Source organism: Mesoplodon bidens (genome assembly GCF_964165515.1).
Source record: "Mesoplodon bidens genome assembly, chromosome: 8".
In the NCBI taxonomy this organism is placed as follows: Eukaryota; Metazoa; Chordata; class Mammalia; order Artiodactyla; family Ziphiidae; genus Mesoplodon; species Mesoplodon bidens.
The window spans coordinates 38898353-38916275 of NC_138165.1; the positions used below are offsets into that span (position 1 = coordinate 38898353).

General features: G+C 45.2%; 1 protein-coding gene across 4 annotated transcripts in view; it reads right to left on the reverse strand.

The window, feature by feature from the left end:
• TANC1 (tetratricopeptide repeat, ankyrin repeat and coiled-coil containing 1) overlaps nt 1–17923 on the reverse strand; it is a 235869-nt gene that overhangs the window by 50362 nt on the left and 167584 nt on the right. For 3 of the 4 annotated variants that reach the window (XM_081242562.1, XM_081242563.1, XM_081242561.1), the window contains 7 exons: nt 17141–17404; nt 9533–9655; nt 8423–8704; nt 7489–7646; nt 4919–5150; nt 3611–3777; nt 1208–1815 (listed from right to left, as the gene is read on the reverse strand). In XM_081242562.1, coding sequence (XP_081098688.1) covers nt 1208–1815; nt 3611–3777; nt 4919–5150; nt 7489–7646; nt 8423–8704; nt 9533–9655; nt 17141–17404 — 1834 coding nt within the window. The remainder of the gene's footprint in view (nt 1–1207; nt 1816–3610; nt 3778–4918; nt 5151–7488; nt 7647–8422; nt 8705–9532; nt 9656–17140; nt 17405–17923) is intronic. The other variant, XM_081242564.1, reaches the window with a different exon arrangement.

Consider the following 17923-nt stretch of genomic DNA (forward strand, 5'->3'; position numbering starts at 1 on the left):
AGCAGCTTGTCAGACCTCTTACACGAGGCCGGGAGCAATTCTGACTTACAGAGGGTAGAAGCCATTCAAGACAGAAATGATGGACTTCCCTGGTGACACAGTGGTTAAGAATCCACCTGCCAATGCAGGGGACACGGGTTTGAGCCCTGGTCTGGGAAGATCCCCAATGCCAACGAAGTCCGTGCGCCACAACTACTGAGCCTGCGCTCTAGAGCCTGCAAGCCACGACTACTGAGCCCACGTGCCACAACTACTGAAGCCCACGCACCTAGAGCCCGTGCTCCCCAACAAGAGAAGCCACCGCAATGAGAAGCCCGCACACCGCGACGAAGAGTAGCCCGCGCTCAGCAATGAAGACCCAACGCAGCCAAAAAAAAAAAGAAAGACAGCAATGATGCCGGCCAAGGCCAGAGCCAGGCAGAGGTGGTGGACGTGAACACACCCTTACTGAGAGCATTCGCACCTTGAAGTCCCCAGTCTCTCACCCTGACTGGCACCATATGCCACAGGGCAGGCAGGCTTCCCACCCGTCTCCTCCCCTGGGCGGTGAGGAGACCTGCATCCTGGCCCAACCCTGCTGCAAAGCCTCAGTGGAACCTCTGACTCCCTGGATGCAGGTGCCCCATCGCCATCTTGTAAGTGGGGCATCTGAGCTCCGAACCTGAATCCTCCCGACCCCAAATCCCAGTCTGTTACATAGTGCAGAGCACAAATACAAAACGAGGAGGCCAGACATGATGGCTGTGCTCCCCTCTGGGCCCGCAGACACATCAGATCTCTGGGACAAGATGCCACAAGCTCAAGAGGTGGCGGGGAGCAGCAGCACCGACGATGCGAGACAGTCCACAGACCCTCTGGTGAAGCAACTGAGCCGTGAACAGGCTCGAAGGAAGCCGGCTGTTCCCTGCAGCTAATGCCACACTGTCCCACAGGTGACCCATGTGCAAGGGGGCAGGGATCTAGAAGAGAATCACCAGAGAAATATGGCCCGGGCACTGCCGAGCTTCTCTTTCGTCCAAATGTACTGAGGAGTCCTAAAATTCTAGCAATTAAAGGAAGGAAGCTTTTGTTTAGCAGCAGAGAGAATTTTTCCATTACGCTTCCTGAGTTATTCACGCTGTATTGTCTTCCTGTTAAAGAGCACTAGTGTTTGGAATCCCTTCCCCCGTCACACATCAGACTCCCCGCACAGAGCTGCCCGTCGTACCTGGGTTCACACAGGAAGGCCGTGTTTTCGCCATCTGCTCGCCACACGAGCCACTCCCTGAAGGACGGGTGGCAGAACATGCGGGTTTTGTCTCGCCTCTTAATGAGGAAGCAGGAGAGGGCGTCCATCCTCTGCTGAAAGTCCTCCCAGCCCTGCTCCCCTTGGATGTGGCCGGCATTAATCGCCTGGAAGATCTGCTCGTCTGTCATGGGGTGGAGGGAGGCAAGGGCCACGTTTAAAATGGGCAGCGCTCTCTCGAAGGCGGACTGGGTCATGAACTTCATGTTGCACTGCAGCAGGTAGAGCTCGGACAGTGACACGGGTACCACCTTGTAGCTGGCGCTCTTGATGACCAGGTGTCCCCTCTGGAAGAGGTCCAAGGTGAGTTTGAGGTACAGGTAGGAGCCGAGGCTCCGCAGCACCAGGTGGCTGCTCACTTTCCCGATGAGGGCGGCGTCGGCCTTGCCATTCAGAGAGATGTTGCTGAGGATGTCCTGGCTGCTGTGGACCCTGTGCTGGACGTAGGCGTGCAGGTCGCTGTGGATGTCCTTGTTGTCTGGGAAGTCATCTAAGGACAGCTTGATGAATGGCAGCTTGCTGACGATTTCCTGCAAAAGAATGAGACGCCCAGTGCCACTCCACAGAGCTTTCTTTTTCATGTCAGCTGCATTTCAAACCAGATCCACTGGTTTCCTTTCAAGGAGGATTTTCATGGATTACAGGGACTCATTGTTTTGTATTAAAACATGTAATAGGATAAACTGAAGATAAAAGGCTTATGTGAAAGAAATTCCTGATGCGAGATCAAATCAGAAAAGGCTTTCCTGAGGTCCTTATCCGAGGACGCGGAGCCAAGTGAGGTGGAAGAGCCTCAAGCAGATGGCGGCGGCCTGGCTGCACCAGCAAAGGGGCAGTGAGACCCCCAGGTGACTTGATACCCATAATCTTTACACTGTGCAACTGATTATAATAACAAGGACAGACACAACACTGTACATCTAAGACCATGGCCAGACAAGAGGCATCCTTCGCTGTGCATTAGATACTGGGGCTGCATAACCCACCTGGGACATCTGAAACTGCCCCCAGGCTGGGCTCCAGTGACAGCCTGCCGTAACAAAGCTGGTGGACATTCGTAGAGCCCACTGTCATTCTGGGTTTTTTTAGTTGCTGTTTTTTGGTAAACTTAAATTGAAGTGTGACACACAGAGGTGCACAAATCCTAACTGCACAGTGTCATTCACTTCCACAAAGTCAAATATACCTGTGGGACCAGCAGGTAGACAAAGAACATTGCCAGCTCCCAGAAGCCCCGTGTCCCTTTGCCATCCCACAGATAAGCACTGTCCTGACACCTAGCAGCAGAGATGAGTTTTTTTTTTAATCCCTCTATCACTTGTGAAGTAGCTAAGTACATTTCCTTTTGAACGTGACAGTTGTAGGAGACAGGCTGAGGACAATTACCGCCCCCCCCCCACTTTTACACAGATGCTAACGGAGCCTCTGAAAACTTACACAGCTCGCATGTAAAACACAGGACTCCTGCTTCTGTGCTGCTGACTGCCAGATCCTGCTCGCTGTGTGAAAAATGACTGAAATGTGTATGGATCAAACGTCCATTAAAAACAAACACCAAGTTCGAATGAGGTCTAATTCTACTTTTAATGAGGAAAGAAAGAACCCAAATGCTATTTTAAAATAAATATCACCCTAAAAGGGAAAAGATCAGAATCTAATGTCTCGTGTCTTTACTAAAAATGGATAGGAGGGAAGGAGTCAATGGCTGTTAAGATATAATTTTAGGGTTTAAATGAGGGGACAGATGAGGAAGAGAATTAAAAAAAAAAAACCACACTCTTCATCTCGCTGCAAGCGTTACCCCATGTCTAAGTTTTATGAAAAACTAGACTTTTATTCAGAATAGGCCTTAAAAATCTTTCTCCGTCATCCCTCCCTTTTCCCTTCATTAAAACAAACAAACAAACAAAAAAAGCCCAAAAAACAAGAAAACAAAGTCCCACTGCAAACCCATACAAATAACTACAGGCAGGAATAACTTTAAACTCTGGTAGACCTGTTAGCCAGGCACCTCAAAGAGGCCCCCACACTGAGTTATGGGGAACCAGGGCGAGACACTTCTATTTTAGAAGCACAAGTACAGCTTGATGATAATAAGAAACTCACTGACATCTTGATAAATGTGCCTTGTGGGTAAAAAGGTCAGAGTTTTGCCTGTTTAGAGCTCTGTGCACTAATATTTCAAAGCTCTAACACAGTTTTCAATTCAGCAGCTAAATGGTTTACAATAGTTTAAGCTGTTAGTATTAATCTAAAATTGTAATTGTAAAAATTGTAAAATTGGGGTTTGGGGTCTTGGAAAGACATTTGAGAACTCTTTTTTACCTGAAAATTTGCTCTTACAGTCACAATCAACTTCAACCAGGCAGGGAATTTAGAAATAATCTTGGTAATAAATGAAGAAAGTGTATCTCCATAATCAGGTTTATGAAACTCAGCTTCGTTTAAACCATCTATCAAAATAATGTATTCTTCTTCAGGAATTTTCTGCTCTAAAGGAGAAAATAATTTTTTTAATTAGGAAATTATACATTTCTGTAAGATAGCACCACCCAGTGCATTTTAATGCACAATTTAAAGTGTTAGGGAAAACTAAAAAGGTTTACATATGGCAGAAGAAATGGTTTTCACAGAAGCATACTTTCTATTAAATTTGTAATGAAAACCAGAGCACAGAGCCAAAAGAAAACCAATTCTCACCAGTTTTCAGAAACGTACTGTATTACACACATTAGCAGAATCTCACCCATGTATATGATACACTTAGCTCTTCAAAAACTCCTGTCACTGGGGTGAGCTACAGCAAAGATAACTAACACGGACCGAGATGAAACCTGCCGAAGACTCTAGGTTTCCCCCCACCCACCCCCCAAGAGCTCCCTGGATGGATTCTGGCGAGGAAATCTGACCCTCAAAGGGCAAAGCATCCCGTCCGAGGCACACAGCCAATGGAGGCGAGAACTCTGCTGTAAAGACTCCTCCAAGCCCGAATCTAGTTTTCTATTCATTAGTGCCAACTTTCTGCCCAGGGATGAGGTGCAATGATGACATATCTGTTTCAATTCCCTCTCTCTGGCACCATCTGGCAGAAGTGCTATGTAGGCAGGTAAACTAGCTCAAAAGGTGAAGAGCAAGGGGGGAAGGAAGATGGAAAGTCAAAGGCCCATAATTATCACTAACGCCCCTACTGTGGAGAAGATTCAAGGGCAAAAAAATCAAATGGACACTTCTAGAAACAGCTTTAGGTTCAACTGAGCAGAGGCCCCTGGAAAAACATGCTGGCAAGTTCCCCAAACAATCAACTTACACCCCTCCGCCTCAGGAGTGCAAAATATGCAGGCAGCAGTTTCTAGAGAGCAAGTCATCTAAATAACCTATGGTTACAAATGAGCTACTTTGGAAATGTTCAACCGTGGAGTTAATTCTCACTAGAGATATAAAATTTAAAACAAGACCATCTGGAGCGGAGCCAGGAGGAGCCCTGGGGAGACGGTTCTGAGGAAGGGGAGGAGAGATGTACTCACATCCTCCCTGGGCCCACTTCACTCGTACCCCAGAGTCAAGTGGACCCCCACCCCGCTTCTGAGGACTGTCCTGGGGACAGGGAGGACACGGGTGGCTGCTGGGAGTTACCGTCTCTCAGGCTTGTGAGTGGCTCCAGCACACCCCTCTTGAAAGCGGCCACTGGGTCCTGCACACAGGACCTAAGGCTCAGCATGCTCTGGAGGTGGGGCTCCCTTAGCAGCAGGTCTCGGTAGGCGGCCAGCTGATGGGACCGGCAGAGCAGAGCGGCGATGCTGTGCACGAACTCGGGCACCAGGCATGTGTAGGTGTTGTCGGCCTGGCAGTAGTGGTAGGCCACGACCTGCAGAAGAAGCAGAGTTGTCAGCATCGCCTCACCCTCTTCACACGGCACCTTGCAGGCTCTCCATCAGGGATGCAATTTTCCCGTTCTCCGGGATAACAAGAAATGTTGCTTCTATTCCCCAAGACTGAGTCATTATTTAGCTTAATTGATTCAGTTATCCCTTTACTTGGGAAGGAATTCTGAAGTTTGGCAAATTTTAGGCCGACTTTTACTTGCAGCCACAAGTCCGTCTTGACTGGCACTAAGATCCGCACAAGTTACTCTGTATTGAAGATACACTCATAAAAGTCATTCAAAAAACTTAAAGCCGACCCTGGCTTGAAACAATTCCAAGCAATCCCGACGTTCTCAACATCCACAAGTACCATATTCACTACATTTCTGTTTTCAAAAACAGCAGCATCTCCTTGGGGAACCCATTTGCGGCTCCCAAAAAGCAGATAAAATTGGTGGCAATGAAAGCCAGGCTCTCAAGTCACAGCTGCTTCCTCTCCCTGGCAGGAGGGCTGCCTCCAGCGACACCATGGAGAAGTTCAACAGCAACGCTGTTTGAAGGATCGACATCAGACACTACCGAATTCCTGCCTATCTTGTGAAGGGACACATAGGAGGAGGGAGGGTCCTGCCCAAGCACTGAGAGGATCCTTTTTGTTGGGATGGATTTGAAGTGGCAACAGGCTATTCCTGAGAGAGACGTCCAGGAAAGTGCCAAATGCGGCACTGTCTTGAGAGGAGAGGCACACTGCCGATAAGTGAAAAATCTGAGACTTTCCCAAACGAGGATGAATGGAGGGATACACGTACAAGGTAAGGGGGGTGAAAAAGGTCAAAACACACTCATGTAAAGTGCTTTATGTTTTTCAGAAGGGTGTGCGACACTGCTGTCCCACTCAGCCCTACAACCCCTACATAAGTAGGACGAGAACCACTAGCTACTGTTCAGAGGTGAGGGCAGCAGACACACAGGTTGAATGCCTCGCCAGGGTGACAGACAGTCCATGGAATATCTGGGATTCGATTCCTGGTCTGTGGACTCTTAAAAAGCAAGTGGCAAGAGTAGATGTGGCCAATTTGGAACTGCCCTGTGACTTCTGGTTTTGATTAAATTTATCATCGACACTCAGAGGAAAGCTGACTGCTCTTCACCTCTCACCCGGACAGAGATTAGCTGCAACGCAAGAGGACCTGTGAGCTTGTACGAACCACCAATGAGCTAGTACCACAGTCCCCCTAGCACGGTGTTTGGCAATCCAACAGTGGGTGATGAAACCAATGTGGAGCCATAAAAGTTTTTCTTTTTTTAACTTAATACAGTGAATTTTATAGGATGTAAGAATAAGTGTAGTCTTACAATGCTTTTTCTTCAGTTGGGTGTGTGATGCTGTGTGTGAGTATCAGGTGTTCAGTGTAACATGTGTTTCACATTGTGGGTCACAAAGTGGTTTGAAAAATCACTGTCACGGGGTGGCTTTGAAGTCTGCACTACATCCCTCATCTCCGATCACCCATTCATGACCAGAGGACTGCCCCGAATCAGTGGTCAGGGCGTCAGGGCTGCCCGTGCCGGGTGAGGAACGGCCCTCATCTGGGACGCAGAAGCGAGGGGAAGGGGTCTGGGGCAGAGAAGCATTCCTTTCAGTTCCCCTGCACCAACCTCACCCCACGGGCTTTCCTCCCTAGATGCTTCTCACCACTGTCCACCCCCGGTGGTTCTCCAGCTCCACCAACTCATGCCACTGCTGCCCCAGGAGACCCAAGTGGCTCACCAGGAATGAGAGGTGTAACCGCTTCAATGCAGGAGGGCAGCTTATGAACCTGTGCCAGATGTCAAGCAGACAGAAAATTTCTGAAGGATCATGACTGACCATGAATCTAGGAAGGGAAAATTGGCCAAGTCTCTTACAACATCACAAAAAAACCTCTGACAGAAAGACACTTGTAACCAAGGGCTCTAGGCAACAGAGTGCAGGTGGGGCGGAGCCCTGGGTCACTGGGTTAAAGGCTCCCAATCTCCTGCTCTCATACGAAATGAAGGAGGACACATGCTTATAAGGATGGATTTGTGGCAAGTGCAATGATACCTCTGGCTGCTTTGAAGAACTCTTTCAATCCACTGTTTAGGAGGAATAAAAGTCTACTGCCAGTGTCCTAAGATACTAATTTCCATTAATACCTTTTATCTGGCGTACTCTACCACAATTTTATCAAATGCTACACTTTCGCATTAAGCAACTCTTGTCTCTGTTTTAAGATCCCTTTTTAAAATTCATTTCTCAAAAGGCAAACTAGCAAACCTCTCTCTTTGGAAGGCTCCCATAGAGCAGGAGCAGATTACCTTAGAAGCGAGGTATTTCACTGCATCCTCTCTTGGTCTCTGGTTCTCAGGAGTATCAGACCCAGACCCAGGGGGGGATTTAGCTGCATTGATACCACTTGTAGAAGAACTTGGTGAAAGCAATGGAGTGAAAGGAAGATCCTGGGAGGAATCTGAAGCTGCAGCGAAGAGACTAGTTTCATTATTTACAACAAGGATAGGGTGGAATATTGAACATATTTCTTGGTCGGACCCAGAGAGTATTTTAACAGGTAATGAGTGAACATGGTAACAAATGCAAAGGCCCAAATGGGGATACAAGGCTCCCTCTCAGCCCTGTCTTCCACCATCCAGGTGCCCTCCCAGGAGAACTGTTGTTTCTGGTTTCCTTTATTACATTCCTTTCGGTTAAAAAAAAAAAAAAAAAAAATTCCTTCCTGGCTCACTTGTCCCTGTTTACCATGTTAGAGACACTTTCTTTTTTTTACATATAAAGTAAGCTAAGAATAGTCAACTATTTGGCTACTCCTTCGGATTTTAGGTTAGTTTTTATACTTTTGGTAAATCTGGCATAGAAGACAAAGGCTGTGGAAAACGGTGCAAACGAATTCTGCGCAGACTCCTTCTGGCTTGCTGTGCCAGAAGTCTAACCCACTCAGTTTTAGGACCCTGAATTCCCCAGAGCATCTGATCAGGCCTCACTGCCCATATCAAGAGGGGGACAGGCCTGACAGTTGGGAGAACACCAGGGAGGGCTGGCCTCAAGCCATGTTATAGCTGCAGAGGACCATGAGAGATAAATATTGATAGCTCTCCAGCATACAATCGCAAACCTGATACAGCAGCTGGGACAACTTGAGGAAAATGGGGAATTTATGTCTATCCAAACAGCAATTTCCTCCATCTATCTTACAGTAATATAATAAACTAGACAAGCAGTTAGACACGGACATACTTTTTGGTGACGCACTGGGGCTGTTGGAGGCAATCTGCCTCATGCGGCTTCCGTGGCAGCTCAGTGCCACCAACTTAGAAATGATCGCCGTCTTCCCAAAGCCCACGTTTCCAACAACCACTGCTCCTCTGTTTTCTGTCAGTTCTGTGTTCCTCAAGTTTTCTTCTATCTGGTGAAAAAGCCAATCCCTTCCCACAAACACAGAGTCTGTAGTTATGCTCGGTACTTCGAACAACAGGGGTTTCAACAAAATGTCCTGCGGCTTGTAGGGAGCAAATCGTGCTTAGGAAAAAAAAAAAAGATCATTATTTTAGAAGAATGACATAATTTTATACACCAACAAACTCAGTTTATCATTGCTCATATGTTACTTTCAGCACAGACTTTGGTTTTACAACACAAGGGATCTGGAAGTATTAATATTACCAGTTTGGTTCTAGTAATACTTCCTAATACCTCATTTATCATACCCTATTGGCCTTATAAAGGGTCCTATTAAAATGACTTTCTAGTCCTTTCATGCTTCTAAGTTATTCTCATGACTCAAGAGGGACACACAGAGGATGAGAGAAAGGGGTGAAGGGACCAAATCATGTCTCATCAGTTTATCTGAAACAGTACTTAAGACATGTTTCTTCCACTCCTACAGGAATAAAATGGAAAGGCATTTTCCCTGCAGACAGAGTCCCAGCTCTTATCAGGGTGTGGTGGTGCTTTGCGCCCCTTATGGTGAGATTATTGGCCACCCAACTGTGCACTACGGGTAGAAGAAGCAGGAGGTGGCCCGTACAGCCCAAGGAACTGTAACAAAGCCGATTCTTTGTTGGTGACCAAAAAATCTCGTGAGTGTTAAAGGACTCCTCACTTCAAAACAACGTATTGCAGAATCGTTTTTCAACTCCAGAAGCAAGTTAATCACATAGTATAAGGAAGAAGCCCCAAAACGGTTAAGGATGGCCTCCTAGCACACCTTACAGATAAACGTTTCGCACACACACTTCATAGCATCTTTTTAAAACAGCTGGCTTGAATGCTGGTTACCACAGGCTTTCCGTGTTTAGCGAATGAGCTCATCATAGCCATGATCACAGCGGATGCAAAGATACATACCTTTAACTTCCTGTGCCCTGCCTCTGGCCGTATTGTGCCACGGTAACCTAATTGATGTCCGAAGGGGAGCATTTCTCTGTCCGTCTAAATAACTCAGATCTTCCAATTTGGTTGAGCTCGTCGCTGTAATATTAAACTGAAGTTTAGTCTCTTCAAAGTTGAGTTTAATATCATACCCAAACTACTATAAATTATAAATTACTAAGCGATTCATTTCAGGCTTTCAACAAAATGTACTTCAGGGTGATTTTGGTTTTGTTTGCCCACCCCAGTTAATTTTTCCGGCAATGTCGTTAACTGAAAAGTGGACAAAACTAAGTGTTCCTCATTCTTGAGTCGAAGTCATGTTGATATGGTTGCCAGAAGTCTCCATTACTCCTGGAAAGAGACAGACCTCACCTAAAATTTTTATGAAGAAAACTGACAATCGAGGGTCACTCAGTAAAGCTTCAGTACTGACTGCAAACACGCAGCACGGTGACTTGTCTTCTCTGCAGCTCCAGGGAGCCTTCTGCTGTTGCTGGAATTCCAACCTTGTTAACTAAGTGAGCAGATTCTGCACGGACAATTCCACAGTGCTCAGAACCCTAAAAGTCAGCTTTTGGCGGTAAAAATAGCCGAGTGGACTTTATCAGAAAGCTTCAACTTTTTATGTATACATTATAGATTACATATTATACTATATTACATCTATGTATGCATTTTTTTAATTCTAAAAATAAGTAATCCCATTTACCTCTGATCAAATCACTAAGACTCATAGCACATAGCTACCTGTTAAAAAGCATTAAGGATCGTTAACTGAAGCATACATCAGTTCAATTATAAAAATAATCAGTACAAAATAATTTTGTTCATTCTTAGCAAATCTTTAAAGCAAATATACAGTACATGTTTTTGCCTTAAAAAAAACAAAAAGGAACCTCCTCTTATTTACATACACATCCTAGGTCACAATGAGAAAAATCTAAATAAAATTAAACCTAATTTGGTTTGTGGGTTAAGTAGTCCCATTATAAAGTACCGACAATCCTAGACATATGATTATCTTACAGGATGATAAAATACAGATATCATTTGAGGGTAAATGACGGGGGAGAGGGACTCATATTCCCAGGGCTAAGGCTTCTAAGGCCTGGTGAAATCATTAGTGCAACACACTTTGGAGGAACAGAAGTCAAGCTGGGCCATCTGCCCGCTGAAAACCCTCTGGCTACCCCACGGGCTCTGACACGGCTGCCGACCACCGACCAGGACCATCTGCCCAACCTAGGCCCTTCCTACTTCCCCTCCTAAGGCCTCGGACCTTTTCTTCCTCACTGTTAGCACCGCCTCCTCTCATTCCTTCATTCAACAGGCACCTGTGTGGCTCCGTGGCCTGGCTCTGTGATGGTGTGTCCCCTCTTGCTGCAGTCTCCAAAGGGCAATCAACCATGTGCCCCACTCACCTTCCCAGGCCACGGAGAAAGATCAGACACCTTGACTCCAAAAAAGCACACACTGATGCTTCTTCAGTGCATATCCACAGCCTGTTCACACACCCTGTACACATTGTGTCAATCTGCCACACAAAACTTTCCTGTTAGAAAGACTCAGCTAACTCCTTATGCAGGACTTCCAAATGGGCCTAAATTATGGGAATCCAATGGCAACCTCTAGCTTCTCTCCAGGTCCTCCACAACCAGGGCATGTGAAACTTCTCGGAGGGCCGCAAGGACCACAACCATCGCCCTGGCTCCCTATAATAATATAGCTTGGAACATATTTCCAGGCTCCCACCTGGGACCTGGGACTCTGACTCGGGCCTCTACAAATGCCCCCCCCCCCCAGCACGCCTCACTGTGAATAAACGCACATGTTGAAAGCTGAGGTAGAACAATCCACAAGCCAGTTCAGTTCAGAGCTGGAAGAGCCACGACTGCCTGACCGGCTGCTGCTTCAGCCCCGGAGAGCACAAAGACGCCTGCAGCCTCCAAAGGTTTCCCATTTGCCTTTCTACCCTGACCCAGTCAAAACATGACATTCAGTTCATAATCTTGTAACAACCGAAAGGTTTAAGAAGAAGAGACTATGAAGGGCATGCCAAAGAAAGGGTTGCAAAAAAAGCCCTAGTTTGACACAGAGGCAGAAGACAGTGGCGTTTTGAATGCCTCTTTTCAGATATCCAGTCACCACAGCTTCAGCTCTGAAGCAAGCAACAGAGCGGGCCCAGCAACTCCAGGGCTCTATTTGAAACATGAACATGCTGCTTTGAAATGGACCACTGCTCAGCAGGGCTGCAAGCCACCAGCTGCCAGCTCCCTCTGCTTTCGAAGGTATCATCACAGCCACTGAGATGGATGGAACAGGAGCAGCAGTGACGCTGCAGCTGCTTAGCGCCCAGGAGATGCCCACCCAGCCGATCAGGTGACTAGGCTGACGTGCTGTCCTCTCACACGTGCCTACGGGTGCTCGGACACTACAAAAAGTAGTTCGCTTCTGGTATTTAACAACAAGTGCTTTCAAAAGCCTGAACACTATACAGGGCCCAGAAACATCAGAGAGGAAGCAATAAGTTCATGCTGCAATAAACCTATTGCTAGTATCTCTACAGTTAAATTAATTATAATTAATTTATACTCACTGCATACATACATTGTGTCTAACATCTGGGTGAGAGGTACATTTTAAGACGCTGCAGGAAAGAGGGTTTTTTGGGGGGAAAAGGCGGTGGGGGTGGAGTAGGTGGAGGGAGAAGCAGAGGGAGACTTCTCTAAGCTGAGCAAAGGGAAACATCTGTTGAAACACCATGGATTAACCTATCAAAGGTAAATACCATTAAGTCCAGGGCAATTACCAGTTAGAGCTTCAAGAAAATTGGCTGGTAATTTTGCTTGTTGGTTTCCTACACTAAACACCATGTTCTGTGATTCACTTAGAATTTCAAAAGACAAAAACAGGTAGTCCAAAAGGTAGAACCCAGGGACTTCCCTGGGGGTCCAATGGGTAAGACTCCATGCTCCCAATGCAGGGGGGGCCCAGGTTTGACCCCTGGTGGGGGAACTAGATCGCGCATGCCACAACTAAGAATGGGAGAATATATTTGCAAATGAAGCAACAGACAAAGGATTAATCTCCAAAATATACAAACAGCTCATGGAGCTCAATATAAAAAAAAAAAAAAACCCAATCAAAAAATGGGGGCGTCCCCGGTGGTGCAGTGGTTGAGAGTCTGCCTGCCGATGCAGGGGACACGGGTTTGTGCCCCGATCCAGGAGGATCCCACATGCCGCAGAGCGGCTGGGCCCGTGAGCCATGGCCACTGAGCCTGCGCCTCCGGAGCCTGTGCTCCACAGCGGGAGAGACCACAACAGTGAGAGGCCCACATACTGGAAAAAAAAAAAAAAAGGGCAGAAGACCTAAATAGACATCTCTCCAAGGAGGACATACAGATGGCCAAGGGGCACATGAAAGGATGCTCAACATGACTAATTATTAGAGAAATGCAAATCAAAACTGCAATGAGGTATCACCTCACACCGGTCAGAGTGGCCATCATCAAGAAATGTACAAACAATAAATGCTAAAGAGGGTGTGGAGGAAAGGGAACCCTCTTGAACTGTCGGGTAGGAATGTAAATTGATAGAGCCACTGTGGAGAACAGTATGGACGTTCCTTAAAAAACTAAAAATAGAACTACCATAAGATCCAGCAATCCCACTACTGGGCATATAACCTGAGAAAACCATAATTTAAAAAGATACAGGCACCCTAATGTTCACTGCAGCAGTATTTACAATAGCCAGGACACGGAAACAACCTAGATGTCCTAAGACAGATGAATGCATAAAGAAGATGTGGTACATATATACAATGGAATATTTTTTTTTATTTTTTATTTTATACAATGGAATATTACTCAGCCATAAAAAGGAATGAAATTGGGGCATTTGTAGAGATGTGGATGGATCTAGAGACTGTCAATACAGAGTGAAGTAAGCCAGAAAGAGAAAAACAAATATTGTATATTAACGCATATATGTGGAATCTAGAAAAATGGTACAGATGAACCTATTTGTAGGACAGCAATAGAGACGTAGGTATAGAGAACGGACATGTGGACACAGAGGGGGAACAGAAGAGTTGGATGAACTGGGAGATTAGGTTTCACATAAATACACTACCATGTGTTAAACAGATAGCTAGTAGGAACCTGCTGTATGGCACAGGGAGCTCAGCTTGGTGCTTTGTGACGACCTAGGTGGATGGGATGGGGGGTCGGGGGGAGGGAGGTCCAAGAGGGAAGGAACATATGTATACATATACCTGATTCACTTCACTATATAGCAGAAACTAACACAACATTGTAAAGCAATTATACTCCTATTTAAAAAAAAGAATCAGTAATCATTAGAGAAATGCAAATCAAAACCACAATGAGGTTATCACCTCACACCAGTTAGAATGGGCATCATCAGAAAATCTACAAACAACAAATGCTGGAGAGGGTGTGGAGAAAAGGGAACCCTCTTGCACTGTTGGTGGGAATGTAAATTGATACAGCCACTATGGAGAACAGTATGGAGGTTCCTTAAAAAACTAAAAATAGAACTACCATATGACCCAGGAATCCCACTACTGGGCATATACCCAGGGAAAACCATAATTCAAAAAGACACACGCACCCCAATGTTCACTGCAGCACTATTTACAATAGCCAGGTCATGGAAGCAACCTAGGTACCCATCGTGGAAGATGTGGTACATATATACAATGGAATATTACTCAGCCATAAAAAGGAACCAAATTGGGTCATTTGTAGAGATGTGGATGAATCTAGAAATGGTCATACAGAGTGAAGTAAGCCAGAAAGAGAAAAGCAAATATCGTATATTAACACATATATGTGGAACCTAGAAAAATGGTACAGATGAACTGGTTTGCAGGGCAGAAAGTGAGACACAGATGTAGAGAACGAACGTATGAACACCAAGGGGGGAAAGCAGGGCGGGTCGGGGGTGGTGGTGGTGGGATGAATTGGGAGATTGGGATTGACATGTATACACTAATATGTAAAAATGGATAACTAATAAGAACCTGCTGTATGAAATAATAAAATAATATTCAAATATTTTTTAAAAAGAGTCCACATGCCACAACAAAAGATGCCACAACGAAGATCTCATGTGCCACAACTAAGACCCAGCGCAGCCCAAATAAATTAATAAATAAATATTTTCAAAAACAGGTAGAACCCAATTACCCAACTTCTGGATTATCCAAGATATTTTAAAGGCTTCTCACTCTGCTTTTTAATGAAGAAATAAGGTGTCCATGTCATACATTTTGATGTGGCATATACTGTAATAACCTGACTGCAGCTTTCTAAGTCAATTCCACTTCAACAAATGCTTTTACAAAGAAAAATCTCTGCAGAGCAAAACAATCACCATATCTGGCCAACTTACTTTCATAATCTTTGACCAAAAAATTTCATTGTACGAGACAGTTAACACTGAAGCGACAACTCCAGTTCTTTGTAACAGGCTCAGTGACAGTACAGACAGGCAGCCTTAGGAACTTGTTTCCATACCCTCACCCCCCAGGGGAACCATGTCCCTTGGGGAAGCTGGCATCACCCTTCCTTCACCTGCTAGTCCTTACTCTGCCCTCACGTACCAAAATACCTTTCCTATCAAATGGCAGTTTCTCTGTGTTTACATGGATCTTGACATGCAAACACTTCCAAGAGATTTCAGTATATGGTCCTTCCCATTTTACTTCAATCCTTCGAACACTGAGCGTTGCCTACTGCCCTGTTTGTAGCAGCCTGCCTTCTAATCCCTAGATAAACAGCACTGCATATAGTCTATAACCTGAGTCTTTTATTCTTTTCAGTGATACTTGAAAAATCTTGGCATTCCCTCTTAACTGAGGTTCAGCTTTAGGGGTAAGAGGGTAGGCAATGAAGAATCTACCAGACTTCCAGCTTGTTAGCAGAATTGATACTATGATGTAAGGCACTTGCCTATTTCCTTCCAAAATATGTTTTTAGTTTATAAAATAGGCAACACGGAGAAATGAGCAAACCCATTAGGCTAGGCAGTCACTGCTCAACACCAGAGGTAAAACCCTCCCAATTCCACAGGAGGTCCAGTTCAAGTGCATCCACAGATGCTAATGAATGAGCACAGCAGAAATCAGAAAGGCCTGCTCTATAACCACTGCAGCCTCCTGGAAACGCTCAGCTCACACCCAGCGTCACTTCACGTGGCAGGAAACCACATAAAAGAACATCAAGCAGGAAACATAACCCTTGAAAGGGGGTCCTTTTACCACTGTTAAAATAATTTATTAATGTGTTTCCTAATTTTGAAATAGCTTCATGAAATTGAATATGAGTTTGCTATTTTGTTGAAATCAATAAAGCTATGAAGTCCTGGGATAATACAAATGAACCGTTCATCATATCCAGGTAAAAATGGTCTAAAATGCCTTGGGTGCAACATATTATGCTGTAGACAGTGGGAGGGTGGTGGGAGGACACAAAAGCTTCTGGAAGAATCATCACTCAATACGCATAAAGCTCTCAGTACTTCCCTCTGGCAGGCACGCCAAATCCCTTTGAAAGTGAATTAAGAGTTGTGTCTCTGAACTTTTCCATTAGGGCCATTTATTTATCAGCTGCTTCAGAGTTCCATTGTAAAACACACCCAATAACAACCAGAGCGGCCTGGCACATCCCAAAGGATCAATATAAAATCACAGAGAAATCCTTTGATGTAGGAAGAAAGATCCTGGGTCCAGGCCTTAGCAGAGGAGAAATTTAAAGCACCTCATTGGTAACAAAGAATGATGCAAACAAGTTCCTCTTCTAAATTCAACAGAAGAGCACTGAGTTAGAAACTTGGGACCTTAAAGCAGGCACGACAGCTCAGATGCAGAGTTCCCTTCCCCACCCACTGCGAACTAGTCTCCTTGCCTCACAACCACTCACTGACCAGTCAACCAGCACCAGTCACCACTTCTGCATTCTCTTCTCAGCTCCGGCTGCCGCATCTTGCTGAAGGCACGTCTGTCTCACCTATTTTCATTTCCTTGATGGAGAGCTCTGTTTCCTGCTGCTTATGTTTTAAACTGTGAGCTCCCTTAAAACTGAATTATACAAACATTGGACCTCGTATCTGTGATGGGCCTCAATTACAAAAAATTAGTTTGAAAGTTGGATTAGAAATTCTTTGAGCTAATATTAACAAACTCATTCTAAACAACAATTCCCATTGACCAAGCTGTAAATCCTGAATTAACTCCGGCTCAAAATAACAAAAAACAAGGACAGTTTTTGGTGCTTTCTTCCCTCAAACACAAAGAGCCATATAGTCTAAATATTAAATTTAAAGAATTCCAGAGGGGAAGGGTCACTTAAAGACCATTAAGTGCAGCCTTATGTTTACATATGGGTTTATCCACATGTTTACAGATGGGTAAACTAGGCCTACAAAAGGTAAGGGCCTGACCCGTGATCACAAGTTTGGCCTGTGTCTGGATTAGATTCCCAAGTGAAGAGAGTGAGCAGGGGGCACCTCAGACCCAGTGAGATCACCCTTCCAGGGAGAGGCGTGGCCTTACCTGCAACTGAGTTGGGCCGTGGCATTATTAGCGAGCTGGAGCTCTGAGAATAAGGGACCGGACCATCTCCAACTGAGGCTTCGGCTTTGGGCAGCACACTCTCCGCTGGCCCAGGGGGCTCCTCTTCTGCCACTGGGGAGCAATTATCTGCCCTGCGGTCATGAAGCACTCCCTTCTGTACCCCTAACCTTAGGCTTCCGTCCTTATTCCATTCCAAACTGGAGCCACTCCGGTCATCATTTTCGGATGAACTTGTAATTGTGGCTGAAATGAGAGACCAAAATACTTTGAAGGAAGCCAGGAATTGCTGGGGCTGTTGAGAGTACACACACACACACACACACACACACATGCACACACCCTTCCCCATGATCAATGGAAAGCTTTCTGGCCCGCATAGATTTTTATCAAAGTATGTTTCATACAGTGTATTTTAGTAAATTAGAAGAATGTTGCTTATCAGGGGAAATAAACTGCTAAATCATTCTACAGGGGAGGAAAAAGAAAACTCTGATAAGAAGATAATGAAAAAACTGTCTAAAAGTGTCTGAGAGCTAACAGTAAATCTATGTAATTTGGAAGTGATATAGCCTGTCCTTTAACAAAGATGAATTGCTCACAAAAGAATTCAAATCTCATTAAATTCCCTTGGACCTTTAAGTATTTTTCCCAAATTAATAACATTTGTGTATAAAGAGGGGGGCAGGGCAGCACAATAGTTAATACAGAAGAGATACAGGAGACAAATCTATAAAACAAAAATACGATTATAAAGTCAAGCAG